This window comes from Aquarana catesbeiana, linkage group LG09, assembly GCF_042186555.1.
Source record: "Aquarana catesbeiana isolate 2022-GZ linkage group LG09, ASM4218655v1, whole genome shotgun sequence".
In the NCBI taxonomy this organism is placed as follows: domain Eukaryota; kingdom Metazoa; phylum Chordata; class Amphibia; order Anura; family Ranidae; genus Aquarana; species Aquarana catesbeiana.
In genome coordinates, this window is record NC_133332.1 from 310700831 (window position 1) to 310718693 (window position 17863).

Consider the following 17863-nt stretch of genomic DNA (forward strand, 5'->3'; position numbering starts at 1 on the left):
TGAGAAGATAGGATAAAATATTTACGAAAATGTAAGGGGTGTACTCACTTTTGTGAGATACTGTATATATATACACACACACGTATATCTTTTCAGCTGTATAAGCAGCAAATTATTTCTGACCTTTCTGACCAGGGGTGCCAATTTTTGTTGTCGTTCAATGGCTAGATAGAAGTATTGAAATAAATATAGCTAGATATATATAGATATAGATAGATAGATAGATAGATAGATAGATAGATAGATAGATAGATAGATAGATAGATAGATAGATAGATAGATAGATAGATATTAATATATCTATATATATATATATATATATATATATATATATATATATATATATATTTTTTATGGCTAATAGAAGTAGAATAAAAATAGATTATTACAAATAAACATATATATATGGATGTAAATCTGCATTTTAGTCTAAAGTATCTTTCTAAAAATAAATAAAAAAAAAAAAAAAAAAGCTGCAACATATAAATCATAATTAAAGGCATTGTGCGATTTGCTATTTTTAATGCGATTTGTCTGGTGCAGGTGGTTTGTTACTGTCATAGGGCTGGCTGTGTACAGATGCAGAGCTTCACATCTCACATCAGAACAAAAGGATTCAGTGAAGGAAATGATGCTGCGCGTCTCCTCCAATCAAAACGAAACTCAGGGAGGGGCGGCCTGAGAGCAAATGCTATTTGTGAAGCTGTTGTGGTTGCAAGGCAAGGTCGGAGGATGCTGGCGCTGAAGAGGTAACTATCTGTCTTTTATTGCTAATTTACACCAAAAAAATAAATGTTTTAATTATTTGTATAATATATTCCCATGCTGGAGCACATTGTACCATGGTTTAAAGGTTTGGTTTTTTTTGCTTTTTTTGCTTTCTTCATCATTTGTGGGTATAGGACACTCTATGTAAAATGTATTTATTCGATTTTTTTTTTTTCTATTGTTGGAAATAGATGGACCCGTGTCTTTTTTCTTAGCTTTGTACCTATGTAGCCAGTACTTCAAAAGTATCCAAAATGCATCTGGATACACGTGACCTCCCTTCTATCAAGCACAGCCAGTGTTAAAAACATAGTCCACATAAAAAAAAACAATTGCATAAATGCTCCGAAAATTAATTAATAAAATATGTGCATTTACCTTTTTTTTTTTTGCATTGAATTCTGCAGAGCATTGCTACCACGATCAGTACATCACAGAACTTCTGTTATTGGGTTGGAGGAAGTAAAGAGGGGGGATCTTCTGTTATTGGGTTGGAGGAAGTACAGAGATGTGGACCTTCTGTTATTGGGTTGGAGGAAGTACGGAGGTGCGGACCTTCTGTTATGGGGTTGGAGGAAATATGGAAATGAGGACCTTGTGTTATGGGGTTAGGGGAAATATGAGGGCCTTCTGTTATGGGGTTGGAGAAAGTATGGTGATGTGGGGTTGGTGCAAGTACGGAGGTACAGACCTTCTGTTATTGGGTTGGAAGAAGTACAGAGATGTGGACCTTCTGTTATTGGGTTGGAGGAACTAGGGAGGTGCAGACCTTCTGTTATTGGGTTGGAGGAAGTACGGAGGTGCAGATCTTCTGTTATTGGGTTGGAGGAAGTACGGAGGTGCGGACCTTCTATTATGGGATTGGAGGAAATACGGAGGTGAGGAACTTCTGTTATGGTGTTGGAGAAAGTATGGTGATGCAGGGTTGGCAGAAGTACAGGGATACAGACCTTCTGTTAATGGGTTGGGGTAAGCAGGAAGGTGCAGACCTTATGTTATTTGGTTGGAGGAAGTACGGAGGTGCAGACCTTCTGTTATGGGGTTGGAGGAAGTACGGAGGTGCAGACCTTCTGTTATTGGGTTGGAGGAAATACGGAGGTGAGGACCTTTTGTTATGGTGTTGGAGAAAGTATAGAGGTGCGGACCTTCTGTTACGTATATGGTTGTAGAAAATACAGAGGTGCAAACCTTCTTTCATGGGAATGGAGGAAGTACGGGTGCGGACCTTATGCTATGGGGTTGGAGGAAGTACAGAGATGCAGACCTTCTGTTATGGGATTGGAGGAAGTACGGAGGTGCAGACTTTCTGTTATGGGGTTGGAGGAAATACGGAGGTGCGGACCTTCTGTTATGGGGTTAGAGGAAGTACAGTGGTGCAGGGTTGGAGGAAGTACAGTGGTGAGGGGTTGAAGGAAGTATGGCGGAGTGGACCTTCTGTTATGGGATTGGAGGAAGTGCGGAGATGTGGACCTTCTGTTATGGTGTTAGAGGAAGTACAGTGGTGCAGGGTTGGAGGAAGTACAGTGGTGAGGGGTTGAAGGAAGTATGGCGGAGTGGACCTTCTGTTATGGGATTGGAGGAAGTGCGGAGATGTGGACCTTCTGTTATGGTGTTAGAGGAAGTACAGTGGTGCAGGGTTGGAGGAAGTACAGTGGTGAGGGGTTGAAGGAAGTATGGCGGAGTGGACCTTCTGTTATGGGATTGGAGGAAGTGCGGAGATGTGGACCTTCTGTTATGGTGTTAGAGGAAGTACAGTGGTGCAGGGCTGGAGGAAGTACAGTGGTGAGGGGTTGAAGGAAGTATGGCGGAGTGGACCTTCTGTTATGGGGTTGGAGGAGGTGCGGAGATGTGGACCTTCTGTTATGGTGTTAGAGGAAGTACAGTGGTGCAGGGTTGGAGGCAGTACAGAGGCGTGGAACTTTTGTTATGGGGTTGGAGGAAGTAAACAATGGACTACCCAGTCGGTGATGGCGTCTGCGCTAGAGCTGCACGATTCTGGCTAAAATGAGAATCGCGTTTTTTTTGCTTAGACGATAGATCACGATTCTCTCACGATTCTCTCACGATTCTCTCACGATTCTCACGGCGTAACATCATCTTTCACATTAAACAAAATAATTGGGCTTGTGTTTGAAAGACCACTGTGCAAATACAGTGTAACCTAAAATATCGCAACAACGCTATTTTATTCCCTAGGGTCTCTGCTAAAAAATATATATAATGTTTGGGGGTTCCAAGTAATTTTCTAGCAAAAAAAAAAATCTGATTTTAACTGTAAGAAACAAGTGTCAGAAAAAGGTTTAGACTTTAAGTGGTTAAACTTCCTACATATTCACACAGAAGTTTTATCCCTCTGATCTAAGACAGAAGAGTTTCAATGTTGTTAAAAACTTGGTAGACTGCTTGGTTTGGCAGACTGCCAGTGAGCAGAGACTTCTCTATACTTGTTACATGAAAGAATCGGGAAACTATACAGATTGTCAGGGGTGTTGAATCGATCTCTGAGTCTGGAAGATGGAATTTGTAGTCTTCCCTTTCACAGATCCCTGTGAATGGCTGATGCGGCCTGGCAGGCGGTGCAATGCAAAACTGCGCGAAATATAAAAAAAGCTACAGGAAATTGCAGGGATATGTACCTCCTGAGATTCCTGAGATTTGTTAACAAATATAATTTTTTTGAGTTTGCTTTTGTTTATTATTTATTATATTATTTATTATTTGCTTTTATTTTTAAGTAGGTAATATAATACTGTTGAGTGTCAGTGTCGGGTGCCCGCTGGACATCTATTGGCTGGCACCCACTGATCGGCTTAAGCTTTGTCAAATCGCAGCACAGGTGCGGCGCCGGCGCCATGTGTACACCCCCTACTAGGTATGGGATCCGGCGCAGATCGGCCGCCCTGCCGCATTAAATGTACGGTGGGCGGTCCGCAAGCGTTAAAGAAAGTTAAAGAAACGTTTCGTTCAGGTATATCTTCCCACGCAGGGGGTTCTCATCATCAACACAACAAACATAACATTCAGCCTCTTGGCTCTCTTGTGGCAGCTTCACTGCTTTGAGTAGTACCCCCTTGGTCCTCCTAACCATCAAACACGTCCCAGTGTTCGTGCAGAGACACTGTACCTCAGCTCTGCGTCTTTCCTCACAGCTCCCTAGCTGCTCTAGCACTCCTGGACCCTCTCACAGACTCGGGTCTTGGTCTGTCCTGACCTGGACAGTATGGTGCACACCAGCACCTCTCACGGCTCCCTATCACACACTGACCTCTTCGGGTGGGTGGAGCACCGACCTCTACTTCTAATTCTAACATAAAGCCAACACACACCTTTGCCATTAGTGTGCTTGTTTCCTACAAATTCTGGCCTAGACCGCCATTTTAAACAGTGGCAAGGGCTTGACTTGCCACACCACTAATGGACTTATTGTAGCAGGGGTTTCCTGAGACCTAAAAATTATTGCAAGGGTTCCTCTGGGGTAGAAAAGTTGGGAAAGGCTGCTATAAAGCATGGTCCAATTTGTTCCAATGGGTAAAAGAAAAATTCCTTCCTTATTTGTTTGGGGTTTAGATACGTTTTGACAGATAAAGAGAATTTAGCAATTGGATTTGCATATACTTAAAAATTATGGACCAATAGACACTAAAATGTACACTTTTTTTACTTTTCTTTTTTTATAGTTACCATCACTGAAACTGAAAGACCGTTTTAGGCAACAAATACCTCTAAACTTATCTTCTCACATTGTGACTGGACACCTCATCATTAAAAAAACATTCCTGGCTGGACCATGAAATTTTTTTAGCCATAAAAAATTGACAGGAGGCAAATCCGTTGCCAGCTTTGAACATCTACATCAAACCTGTTTTGGTAATTGTCTGGAATTCCAAAGACGATGGAGAACAGCACTACCTCGAGATGGAGTTGTTGGAGGCACAGCAGCTATTTAATTGGGGCCTCCTCCACTTTCTTGTCTACAGTTCTCACCTTTCCGATTTACAAGACCATTTTCCGCCAGCAGCTCCACACCTCCACCATCCAGGTGGCCGTCAACCAGCTGAAGAGAGAAGGTATGAAACAACTCTTCCGAGGTCTGGCACCCCCACTCATGGCAAAGACTGTCCAAGGCACTCTGCTCTTTGGCACCCAAGGAAGTCTCCAAAATCTTCTCTTAGGGGTTAACATACCAGGAGCTATAACTCCGGCACTTTCTGGTTGCCTATCTGGGGCCATAGAAGCTGTCCTGCTTGTGCCATTCGAAAGGATGCAGAATATTTTGCAGGATGGGCGCAATACTGCTCGTTTTCCAAGCACCGTGTCAGTCTTGCAAGAGTTCCAGACTTATAACAACAACCAAAAGTTCTCATGTGGAATTTACAGGGGTTTCTCAATAATACTTGTTAGGAACGCCCTGGGTAGCGCCATTTTTCTTTCTTGTAAGGAGCCAATAAGAGACTTGCTAAGCCTTCAAGGACTTCCGAGCTGGGCGCCTTCTCTGGGATCTGGATCTTTCATCGGTGCTTTTACCTCCCTGGTGCTTTATCCGTTGTGTGTTTTAGTTGCAAATATGCAGGCGGAGGTGGGCAAAGATCTTCCCGGTGTAAGAGAAGTAGCGAAGACAGTGTGGGAAAATTGTGGTGGGAGGGTTTCGTTGTTGTACCGTGGGGCCTCTCTCATTATTGTCCGATCTTGCGTTACTTGGGGTGTCACCAATTCCATTCATGATACTCTCAGCAGACAACATAGCCTCAAGTAAGAAGATAACTATGACCATAAATAAGCCATACTAAACCTCAGATGAATTTGAAGGACCTATAGTTTCCTATGTTAAATACTGTACCTCTGGGCCAAAAGTCAGAAGTGTTTTAAAACATGTCACTGCCAAAAACAAAGATTGCACTAATCCAAAAGAAATGCCTTCCCGTAGCACAATTCTTCTTTCCTTTGGTTCATTGTCAAGCAGATCTTTTGGATGTTCTACTAAAATTTCTCTATGAGCAATTTACACTTTAGATGACCACTTTTCTTGACGGGTATTGTATTAATCCACCAGTAGTTCAGGCTGCCTGTAGGGCAAGGAGTGGGTCATCTCATCTGGTCAATCATTTCCCATTTATCCATTCCCATATGTACGAGAGGTGTTCAAAAAGTTTCTGCACTTTTTTATATTCAATAGAGTTAAAAAAAGTGTGGAAACTTTTTAAAGAACCCTCGTAGTTCAGTGAGGCTTTGCACGTACCTCTATCAGACGTAACGTATGGTGCTTTAAGGGAACCTTCACCTGGCCATACTGAGAAGTTGGGCTGGTGTTGAGGACCTCAATGGTTTGGTTTCTGCCAAATGAGACCTTAAAAAGTTGCATGTACAGAGCTTGGAGACATGTAGAATTTGATGTTTTGTGAGCTTAATCCTGAAGTCCAGCCTTAAAGTGTTTCATTCTCTTTTTCTTTAGTTTTAGATTTTAGAGTAGGGATTGGTTGGAACATGTGCCGGGTTTTAAAACTGTAAAGCGGCCTTTCTTGACTTTTAATCCCTGGAGGAACCCTTGAAAAAATGTTCAGGCCTTGGGGAACCTCTGCAAAAAATTATATGTGCCACTCAGAGTATCTTAGTGTGATCAGCGGTAGGGGTTTCTTCTTATGGTAGAGGACAGTGCAAAAGGGCCCACCTACATTGGTGGTCAGTGGAAGAAGACTCTACTTACATTGTCCACCAGTCAAACAAGGCCCCCCTACATTGGCCACCAGTGAAAAAAAGCCCCTCTGACACTGGTCACTAGTGGAAGAAGGACCCCACATATATTATTGATCACTGGTCTGTGGCTCCATGTACATTGGTCACCAGTGAAAGAAAGCCCTCTGGCAATGGTCACCAGTTGATGATCAGTGGTCTGTGGAAGAATGCCCCTCTTACATTGTCCACCAATGAAAGAAGGTCCCTCTTACAATGGTCACCAGTGGAAAGAATGCCCCACTTACATTGATGGTCAGTGGAAGAAAGCTCAACTTACATTGGCCACTAGTGAAAGAAGGCCCCTCTTACAATAGTCACCAATGGGAGAAAGGCCTCTCTTATTGCGGTGGTCTATAAGAAAAGTGCCTAGTTACATTGGGGGTCAGTGGAAGCAGGACCCCTTACATTTTTAGTCTGTGGAAGAAGGCTCCCCTTTCACTGGCCACCAGTGAAAGTAGGCCCTCTTACAATGGTCACCAGTGGGAGGGGGGGCTCACTTATATTGGTGGTCTGTGGAAGAAGACTCGCCTTACATTGTCCACCAACAAAAGAAGCCCCCCCTTACAATGGTCACCAGTGGAAGATATGCCCCACTTACATTGGTTATCATTTGAAAAAGGGCGCCTTACATTGGTGGTCAGTGGAAGAAGAGCGCCTTACATTGGTGGTCAGTGGAAGAAGAGCGCCTTACATTGGTGGTCAGTGGAAGAAGGGTGCATTTCATTGGTGATCACTGGAAGAAAGCTCTGCTTACATTGGCAGTTAGTGAAAGAAGACCCCTCCTACAATGGTCACCAGTGGGAGGAAGGTCCCACTTAGAATAGTGGTCAGTGGAAGAAGGGCACCCGTTATTGGTGGCCACTGGAACAAAGCTCCACTTACATTGGCCACCAGAGAAAGAAGGCCCCTCCTACAATGGTCGCCAATGGGAGGAGAGCCTGGCTTATGTTGGTGGTCTATAAGCAATGTGTCCGGTTACATTGGGGGGGTCAGCGGAAGCAGGGCCCCTTACATTTGTAGTTTGTATAAGAAGGGTCCCCTTACATTGTTCCTCAGTGGAAGAAGGCTTCCTTTACATTGTTCCTCAGTGGAAGAAGGCTCCCCTTACATTGTTCCTCAGTGGAAGAAGGTTCCCTGTACATTGTTCCTCAGTGGAAGAAGGTTCCCTGTACATTGTTCCTCAGTGGAAGAAGGTTCCCTGTACATTGTTCCTCAGTGGAAGAAGGCTCCCCTTACATTGGTCACCAGTGGGAGATAGGCCTGACTTACATTGATGGTCATTGGAAAAAGGGTGCCTTACATTGGTGGTCAGTGGAAAAAGAGCACCTTTCATTCGTGGTCACTGGAAGAAAGCTCTGCTTACATTGGCCATCGGTGAAAGAAGGCCCGTCCTACAATGGTCACCAGTGGGTGGAAGGCCCCACTTACATTGGTGGTCAGTGGAAGAAGGGTGCCCTACATTGGTGGTCACAGGAAGAAAGCTCCACTTAACATTGGCCACCAGTAAAAGAAGACCCTTCCTACAATGGTCACCAGTGGGAGGAGAGCCTGACTTATGTTGGTGGTCTATAAGAAATGTGCCCAGTTACATTAGGGGGTCAGTGGAAGCAGGGCCCCTTACATTTGTAGTCTGTGGAAGAAGGCCCCTCCTACAATAGTCACCAATGGGAGGAGGGCCTCACCTACTGTATGTTGGTGGTCTATTAGAAATGTGCCCAGTTACATTGGGGATTAGTGGGAGGAATGCCCCTCCCCTTACAGATAATGTAGCTAAAAAGATCATTTTAAATGTGAAAGATGCCCTTTTATGTATATTCATTGCAAAATAATAAATATAATAAAATAAAGATAAAAAAAATAGATAAAATAATAAATAAAATATACTGTGAATGCTATTAAAAAAAAAAGTCAAATATATCTTAAAAATGTTCTTGTTACAATTCCCCGCACGTCATAGATCAGCCTGAACCTGGGAGGTTATAAATGAGAAATAGAAATTGTAACAATAAAACAATTCCCGTCCTGAATCCATATAAAGTTTAAATCTGACCTCCGGCCTCCCCCCTTCAGTCTTGCGCAGTTGTACCGCCTCCTCTCCTGGACTGAAGTGGCTTCCTCTGATTTCACCGCACACTGTGAGCCTCTCACCATGTGCATTAGAAGCTGCAGCAAGCCAGAGCCAGAGCCCGTCTCATCTCCTGGCCAGCCTGACTGTCCCTGGCCCTCCCCTATTCATTCATTGGATTTCAGTTCTTTCACTCATGGAGGCTCATATAATCACACATACCTAATTCCTTATATTATTACATAGTATTTGGCATGCAGCCCTTTAACAGAAAAAAAATATCTCGCATGCCATCTGACCATTATAACTTTTCATATATTGCATGCTCCTTATTAAAAATAACGTTTTTTTGCATCCACTTCAAAAGAAACCTGGGCTGGACAACTACACTCACCGGCCACATTATTAGGTACACCTTGCTAGTCCCGGGTTGGACCCCCTTTTGCCTTCATTCTTGGTGGAATAGATACAACAAGGTGTTGGAAACGTTCCTCAGAGATTTTGCTCCATAGTGACATGATGACATCACGCAGTTGCTGCATATTTGTTGGCTGCACATCCATGATGCCAATCTCCCGTTCCAAGGTCAAGGTCAATACCATGGAGCTCTATTGGATTGAGATGTGGTGAGTGTGGAGGCCATTGGAGTACAGGGACCTCATTGTCCAGTGGTGAGATGATTGGAGCTTTGTGACATGGTGCATTATCCTGCTGGAAGGAGCCATCAGAAGATGGGGACACTGTAGTCATAAAGGGATGGACATGGTCAGCAACAATACTCAGGTAGGCCGTGGCCTTCATACGATGGTCAATTGGTACTAAGGGGCCCCAAGTGTGCTAAGAAAATATCCCCCCCACCATTACACCCCCCACCACCAGCCTGAACCAGTGATACAAGGCAGGATGGATCCATAACGCCAAATTCTGACCCCACCATCGGAGCTGAAATCCAGACTCATCAGACCAGGCAACGTTTTTCCAATCTTCTATTGTCCAATTTTGGTGATCCTGTGCCAATTGTAGCCTCAGTTTCCTGTTCTTAGCTGACAGGAGTGGCACCCGGTGTGGTCTTCTGCTGCTGTAGCCCATCTGCTTCCAGGTTGGATGTGTTGTGCGTTCAGAGATGTATTCTGCATACCTTGGGTGTAACGAGAGGTTATTTGAGTTACTGTTGCCTTTCTATCATCTGGAACCAGTCTGCCCATTCTCCTCTGACCTCAACAAGGCATTTTCCTCCACACAACCGCCGCTCACTGGATATTTTCTCTTTTTTCCCACCATTCCATGTAAACCCCGAGAGATGGTTGTGTGTAAAAATCCCAGAAATACTCAGACCGGCCCGTCTGGCACCAACAACCATCCCACGTTCAAAGTCACTTCAATCCCCTTTCTTCCCCATTCTGATGCTCGGTTTGAACTTCAGCAAGTCATCTTCACTACGTCTAGATGCCTGAATGCATCGAGTAGCTGCCATGTGATTGGCCGATTAGCAATTTGTGCTACCGAGCCATTGAACAGGTGTACCTAACAAAGCGGCCGGTGAGTGTATTTCAGCAGCCACTGCTGAACAGCAGAATTCCTTGCAAGGAAAAAAAGACATACAAGTCCGTTTGAATCAAATCGCGCATGCGCCACGTACACACGTTCTGCGCATGCGCGATTTGATTCAAACGGACTTGTATGTCTCTTTTTTTCCTTGCAAGGAAAACTGCTGTGTTTTTACACTCGCATTGGAGTTTTTTCTTTTTTATGTATTGCAACTCCCAATTGAACAAGCGGCCGGTGAGTGGATCTTAGCAGCCACTGCTGAACGTTATTTCTGAAAATGCTAGTTGCCTGGCTGTCATCCTAATCTAATGACCCCCAATAATTCCTGAGCCACTGACCAAGAACCATACAGATCAGGAGTTCACTTCACTCAGTGGGCGCGGGGCATGTCCCAGCTCTGTGACTCCCAATGGGGGGGGGTGACGTCGGAGGATAAGCATGGCTGACAGATGAATGTTATTTGCTACATTTATAGAGATTTACGATTGTATAGGTCTTTGAAGATGACATGTCATTAAAGAGTAACTCCACTTTTGTTCAGGAAAAAAAAGCCCCTCCCCCTTCCGGGTGATCTCTGTACATTGCAGGGATTGTAACAACCTTTGTTGCAGATTCCTACCTTTTGTTATTCTGAAGAAACAGCTGTTTGTTTCTCTGCGTCCGCGTGCGGAGTGAATGGGAGCGACTTTATCATTGAATGGGAGCGACTTTATAATTACCAACCAGCTGCTGCACCTGCAGGGTTCTAATGAGGAAAACTGCAGGGTCTGCATCCCTTTAGATGTGATTTCCCTTTTGGAGTATCTGAGCAAAAATGACATTTTTGTTGCACGGGATGCCCAAATTCTGACTTGTTTGTTGCAGGGGATGCCCAAATTCGGACTTGTATCTTAGTGCAGACTTGGAAAATCAGTGAGCCAATCACACAAGCAGGAAATGACATAGCTGGGGGGGGGGGCGGAGTTCTGTACACCATCTGTACACAGAACGCCTTCAGGTGGTCATATTGCATTTTACAGAAAATTGCAAAAAAAAAATTCTATAATAAAAAATTCTATAGTAATTTTAAAAAATCATTAGAAAAGGAAAGGGAATTTATTCCTCAATTCTGTTTTTATTGAAAATTTTTAAAATTTTTAAAATTTACATAACAACAAATAAAAAAAATAAATTAAAAAAAAAAGACGTTATTCACATTCTATAGGTGATAATAAAAAAGCAAACCATATTATAATAATATGTAGAACATAAGGCATTTAAACATATACCAACACACAACGCAAAGGAGAGAAGATGGGAGAGAGAAAAAAAAAAAAAAAAAAAGGAAAGGGAATTTATAATAACATTCAATCACAATATGATGTGTGTAATAATTTTATAGGCTAGATTGTTTTTTTTTTTTTTTTGTTTTTTTTTAATTCCTTTTTTATTTATTTTTTTCCCCACGAAAATGGAGTTACCCTTTAACCACTTCAGCCCTGGAAGGATTTACCCCCTTAACGACCAGGCCATTTTTTGCGATGCGTCGCTTAAACTGACAACCGCACGGACGTGCGGGCGCTGTACCCAAATAAAATGTATGTCTTTTTGTTTCCACAAATAGAGTTTTTTTTGGTGGTATTTGATCACCTCTGCGGTTTTTATTTTTTGCGCTATAAACAAAAAAAGAGCGACTTTTTTGAAGAAAAAAAAAAATATTTTTTACTTTCTGCTATAATACATATCCCCCCCCCCCCCGCAAAAAAAAAAAAAAAAAAAAAAGATATATATATATATATATATACATATATATAAAACAAATTTCTTCCTCAGTTTAGGCCAATATTTATTCTTTTACATATTTTTGGTAAAAAAAAAAAAATCGCAATAAGCGTATATTTATTGGTTATAGCGTCTACAAAATAGGGGAAAGATTTAGGGACTTTTTATTATGTTTATTGTTTTTACTAGTAACGGCGCAGCGATCTGCGATTTTTAGCGGGACTGCGACATTGCAGCGGACAAAGTGACCCTTTTTGGTGATCAGTGACCCCAATTCAGTGCTATAAAAATGCTCTGATTACTGTATAAATGTCACTGGCAGGGAAGGGGTTAACACTAGGGGGGCGATCAAGGGGTTAAATGTGTTCCCTAGGGAGGTGTTTCTAACTGTGGGGGGGGGGGGACTGACTGGGAAAAGAGAAAGATCGCTGTTCCTGATCACTAGGAACAGCTGATCTCTCTCTCCTCCTCTGTCAGAACGGGGATCCGCCTTGTTTACAAAGGCGGATCCCTGTTCTGCCTCTCTTTCCCGGACGAGCCCCCCAGTGTCGCGTGGCAGGCACTCGCGCGCCTGCAAAAGCCAGTGCATGAACCGACCAGTACATCGATTCGCACAGCCGAGCCAAACTTGCCGCGGTAAAACTGCGGCGGCTGGTCGGTACCTGGTTAAAACCACTTAGCGACCGCTCCTATAGCAGTTTTACTGCTACAGGGCGGATGCTGTATGCAGGATCACGTATATATATACATGATCCTGCACTTAGGGGGCATGAGCGTGCGCCGCTGGAGACTCACAGCTGGAGCCGATGGGAGGGTACCACGGGCTTGATGTCCTCCAGCGACCGCTGATCGTTCGGTACACAGAGAGGCAGAACGGCAACCTGTCTATGTAAACAAGGCAGATCGCCGTTTTGTCAGTACACAAGGCGTGGATCCTGTGTTTCTGCAAAACAGACATGGATCCATGCCTTCCCCCTAGTACAAGCCCCTCCCACACAGTAAGAAAACACTGGCTAGGCACACATTTAACCCTTTTATTGCCCCCTGATGTTTAACCCCTTCCCAGCCAGTGTCATTAGTACAGTGACAGTGCATATTTTTTTTTTAGCACTGATCACTGTATTAGTGTCACTGGCCCCCAAAAAGTGTCAGTTCGTGTCCGATTGTCCGCCGCATTATCGCAGTTTTGCGCACACCAATCAATATACACTTATTGGGATTTTTTTTTTTTTTTTAATTATTTATTGATTTGATTTGATTTGTTACCAAAAATATATAGCAGAATACATATTGGCCTAAATTGATGAAGAAATTCAATTTTTTTCATTTTAATTTTTTTTTATTGGATATGTTTTATAGCAGAAAGTCAAATTGTCTTTTATTTTTTGTTTATAGCGCAAAAAAAACAAAAAACAAAAAAAAACGCAGAGGTGATCAAATACCGCCAAAAGAAAACTCTATTTGTGGGGTAAAAAAAAGGACATCAATTTTATTTGTTTATTTATTTTAAATAAATCTATCGCGTAGTTTGTAGACGCGATAACTTTTGCGCAAACCAATCAATATACACTTATTGGGATTTTTTGGGGTTTTTTTTACCAAAAATATGAAGCAGAATACATATTCATTTAAATTGATGAAGAAATTAGATTTTTTTTATTTTTTTTTTTTTATTAGATATGTTTTATAGCAGAAAGTCAAGTTGTCTTTTTTTTTTGTTTATAGCGCAAAAAAAAAAAAACAAAAAAAAAAAAAACACAGAGGCGATCAAATACCACCAAAAGAAAACCCTATTTGTGGGGAAAAAATTACGTCAATTTTATTTGGGTACAGCGTCGCATGACCGCGCGATTGTCAGTTAAAATGACGCAGCGCCTCTTTGTTATGTTTTTGCATAAAAAAAATAATAAACACAAATTAAAAAAAAAAGTAACGCAAAAAATTGGCCTGCTCATGAAGGGAGGGGGGTAAATCATCTGGAGGTTAAATGGTTAACCTGTTGGCGCCAAAAGCACACAAATAGGCGGCCTCTAGGTGGATTCTTGGGGGGGTGGCCGGGCCTCAGCGCCGAGCGGCCGCATTTTTACAAGCAATAGAGCTGTGCCGAGAACGCCGGCATAGTGACCAGCGGCGGCTAACGAAAACCGAGAGTTTTCCGATCACGTGGCAGCCAATCGCATTGGTCACGTGGCCAAAAGCCCCACCCTCCCCAGCCGCCATAATAAAGCCCTTAGGCCCCTTTCCCCCACTTGCACGACCTGAAAGTCGCGCGACTTTTGGCGCGACTTCAATGCGACTTGAAGCGATGCCTGTGTAATCTTGAGGTCTGCGCACTTCGAGTCGCATCAACGTCTGACCGAAGCAGTTGCAGGGACCTACTTTGAAGTCGCACAGATATGAACGGTACTGATTGGAAATCATTGGGGGTGGGGGGGTTTACGACTTGTCATGTGACTCTGCAGTCCCGATTCGCAGGACAAGTCGCACTAGTGTGAAAGGGGGAGGGGGAAACAGGAGGCGGCGTGACACCGGGAACTTTTCAATCTGTTATGTGTGTGGTGTCTACAAAAAAGGGAACACGCCTGGCTGTGATACTTTGTTTTTTATTGTTTTTATTTTTATATTTGTAAATAAACTTCCAATGAATTCAGGACGTGCGGATTGTTTTATTTCTTGTGTTACATTTTATATTTATGCTTCTCATTTTTATATTCTCAGGGTTCGTTCACAGTTGGGGGGGGGGCATTAAAAATGAAAAGAAAGGCATCAAAACGCATGTCAGTGCGCACTAATGTGTGCTGTTTTTACCGTGGATTGCAATGCAGTTTGTATTGATTGTGAACACACCTCACATTACACACCAACGTGTTTCGTCTGGAATTATCATTCATTTACATAATAATAATAATGATATAATAGGTTGATGTGTGCCATGATTTGTATTTTTTTTACATGCGTTTGGATGTACATTTATTTTATGTTATATGAGAGCCCCCATCAGAGTCTCCCTTTATATCAGGGTCCCCCGTAAATCAGGGCCTGGAAAAGATTTCCCCCCCCCCCACAAGAGAGTCCCCAGTTACAAAAGAGACCCCATCAGAGTCCCTCCTTATATTAGGGTCCAGATCAGAGTCCCCCCTTACACAATAGCTCCCATCAGAGTCCCCCTTACATGAGAGAACCCATCAGAGTCCCCTCTTATATGAGAGTCCCCCCTTATATCCGAGACCAGATCAGACCCCCCCCTACAAGAGAGTCCCCAGTTACATAAGAGACCCCATCAGAGTCTCACCTTACATCAGGGTCCATATCCTAGTCCCCCCTTACACGAGAGTCCCCATCAGAGTCCCCCCCCCAATATCACGGTACAGATCATAGTCCCCCTATACATCAGAGTCCCAATCAGATTTCCCCCTATGTGAAAATACCCATAGCCCTTATATCAGGGTCCAGATCATCGCCCCCCTTTACATGAGAATCTCAGAGCACCCCTTATATCAGGGTCTAGATCGGAGTCCCCCCTTACATCAGTGTCCCCATCAGAGTCCCCCCTTACATGAGAGTTCCCAACAGAGTGCCCCTTACATCAGGGTCCATATTGTAGCCCCCCCCCCCCCTACAAGAGAGTCCCCATCAGAGTCCCCAGTTACATGAGAGCTCCTATCAGAGTCCACATTACATCAGAGTCCCCCCCTTACATGAGAGTCCCCATCGGAGTCCCCCTTATATGAGATTCCCCCTTAAATCAGGGTCAAGATCAGACTCCCCCCTACAAGAGAGTCCCCATCAGAGTCCCCAGTTACATGAGAGCTCCTATCAGAGTCCCCATTATATCAGAGTCCCCCCCTTACATGAGAGTCCCCATCGGAGTCCCCCTTGTATGACATTCCCCCTTAAATCGAGGTCAAGATCAGACCCCCCCTACAAGAGAGTCCCCATCGGAGTCCCCAGTTACATGAGAGCTCCTAACAGAGTCCCCCCCTTATATCAGGGTCCAGATCAGAGTCCCCCCCTACTTACATGAGAGTCCCCATCAGAGTCCCTCTCACATGAGAGTCCCTATCAGAGCCCTCCTCCTTATATCAGGGTCTATACCAGCCTCAGGACTCATTCACATGGCTGATCGATGCCGAGAATCGGGGCTAATTCACACCGGCGTGTTGATCTGCACTTTAGCGCAGTTGTAAAACGCAGGTCATCGCAAGGACACCTAAAATCACAATCGCTATTTATGTGTCCTGTTTCCACTACAACGCTGTGTTGACCGGCATTGTGTTCAAATGCAAATGTATGTATTTTAAAGCTGAATTCACATCGCAATGGGGACGATTCACCGCTCCGGCACGTCTCTATTGCCGGCTGCGGTAGGGGACAGTATGGTGCGCGATTCAAGGCATCACATGGCTCCCTGTTTTTTTTTTTTTTGTACAAACTTTATTTGAGGTGTACAAAACGTACACTTTATTGACAGCAGTGTGCAGCAGTGGGCTTCGCCTTAATCCGTAGGGTTCAATATTGAGTTGGCCCGCCCTTTGCAGCTATAACAGCTTCAACTCTTCTGGGAAGGCTGTCCACAAGGTTTAGGAGTGTGTCTATGGGAATGTTTGACCATTCTGCCAGAAGAGCATTTGTAAGGTCAGGCACTGATGTTGGATGAGAAGGCCTGGCTCGTAGTCTTCATCCCAAAGGTGTTCTACTGGGTTGAGGTCAAGACAGGCAAGTTCCTCCACCACTTTAGACCTTCAGGAGCACAGAGGTAAGGGGAGCACACTGAGGGAAGGATAGTATTGGGGTTACAGGGGGGGGTTATTGTTGGGGATATAGGGAAGGATAGTATTGGGGTTACAGGGAGGGTTATTCTTGGGGATATAGGGAGGGTTAGTATTGGGGTTACAGGGAGGGTTATTCTTGGGGATATAGGGAGGGATAGTATTGGGGTTACAGGGAGGGTTATTCTTGGGGATATAGGGAGGGATAGTATTGGGGTTACAGGGAGGGTTATTCTTGGGGATATAGGGAGGGTTACACAGAGAGGTCTGACTTACGTCAGGCCCAGGAGGAAGAGAGCGTGCCCGGGCTTCATAAGCTCCTTTTATAATCCCTCCCAGCAACCTTCAGGCCACTGCAAGGGTCCCTGGGATTTGTAGTCTTAGAGTATGGGAATATATAACAGCAGATTCCAGAAGGACTATACGCCCCATAACTCACTCTGCTGGCGCACAGGTATGAGGTCACTGGCTGTCCAATAATCACGGGGCCAACAATATTCAAAACACTGGAAGGTACAAAATGTTCTGGTTACAGTTAACATTGCTACATAGGGAGGGATAGTATTGGGGTTACAGGGGGGGTTAGTGTTAGAGAGAGCTATATAGTATATAGTAAACAGCAGGCTTTTTTCAGCCAATTTGCTAAGGATAGCCTAGAAAATACCTGAAAAGGAGCTGCGTGCTCCACCTACTGGCTGAAAATGAGAATACAAAACAATCACATTCTTGTGCAAAAAAATATATTATTCAAAAGTGCTTAACAAAACACATACATAAACACATTCCTTTTGGTTTAAATTTTATTCCATCAGCAGATTTCTCCCTGGGGACACAAAGCAGTTAGCGGTCGAGGCAGCCATGTTGGCAATTGCGTTGGCCGGGAATCGGACCCGGGTCAGCTGCTGGATAAGCAGCTATGCTCACCACTGCACCACCAACGCGAGGAATGTCTTTGGAGGGTGGGAGGAAAGAACCTATATGCAGCCCCAGATCATGACACTCCCACCACCATGCTTGACTGTAGACAAGACACACTTGTCTTTGTCCTCCTCACCTGGTTCCCCCCACACATGCTTGTCACCATCTGAACCAAATAAGTTTATCTTGGTCTCATCAGACCACAGGAGATGGTTCCAGTAATCCATGTCCTTAGTCTGTTTGTCTTCAGCAAACTGTTTTCGGACTTTCTTGTGCATCATCTTTAGAAGAGGCTTCCTTCTGG

At 43.9% G+C, this 17863-nt stretch overlaps 1 protein-coding gene and 1 non-coding gene across 2 annotated transcripts; one reads left to right on the top strand and one right to left on the bottom strand.

Moving 5' to 3' along the window:
• The first annotated feature begins 383 nt into the window (after positions 1 to 383).
• SLC25A53 (solute carrier family 25 member 53) lies at positions 384 to 13815 on the top strand. Its single transcript, XM_073600654.1, has 2 exons — positions 384 to 749; positions 4446 to 13815. The coding sequence occupies exon 2, from the start codon at positions 4661 to 4663 to the stop codon at positions 5519 to 5521; it is 861 nt and encodes a 286-aa protein (XP_073456755.1). The 5' UTR covers positions 384 to 749; positions 4446 to 4660; the 3' UTR covers positions 5522 to 13815.
• Positions 13816 to 17510: 3695 nt separating this feature from the next.
• Positions 17511 to 17582, bottom strand: TRNAD-AUC (transfer RNA aspartic acid (anticodon AUC)). Its single transcript has one exon. It is a non-coding gene; the product is annotated as a tRNA-Asp (tRNA).
• Positions 17583 to 17863: the final 281 nt, after the last annotated feature.

Excerpts from the sequence above, each read along its gene's own strand:
- SLC25A53 (XM_073600654.1), top strand. The coding sequence starts at position 4,661 with ATGGAGAACAGCACTACCTCGAGATGGAGTTGTTGGAGGCACAGCAGC.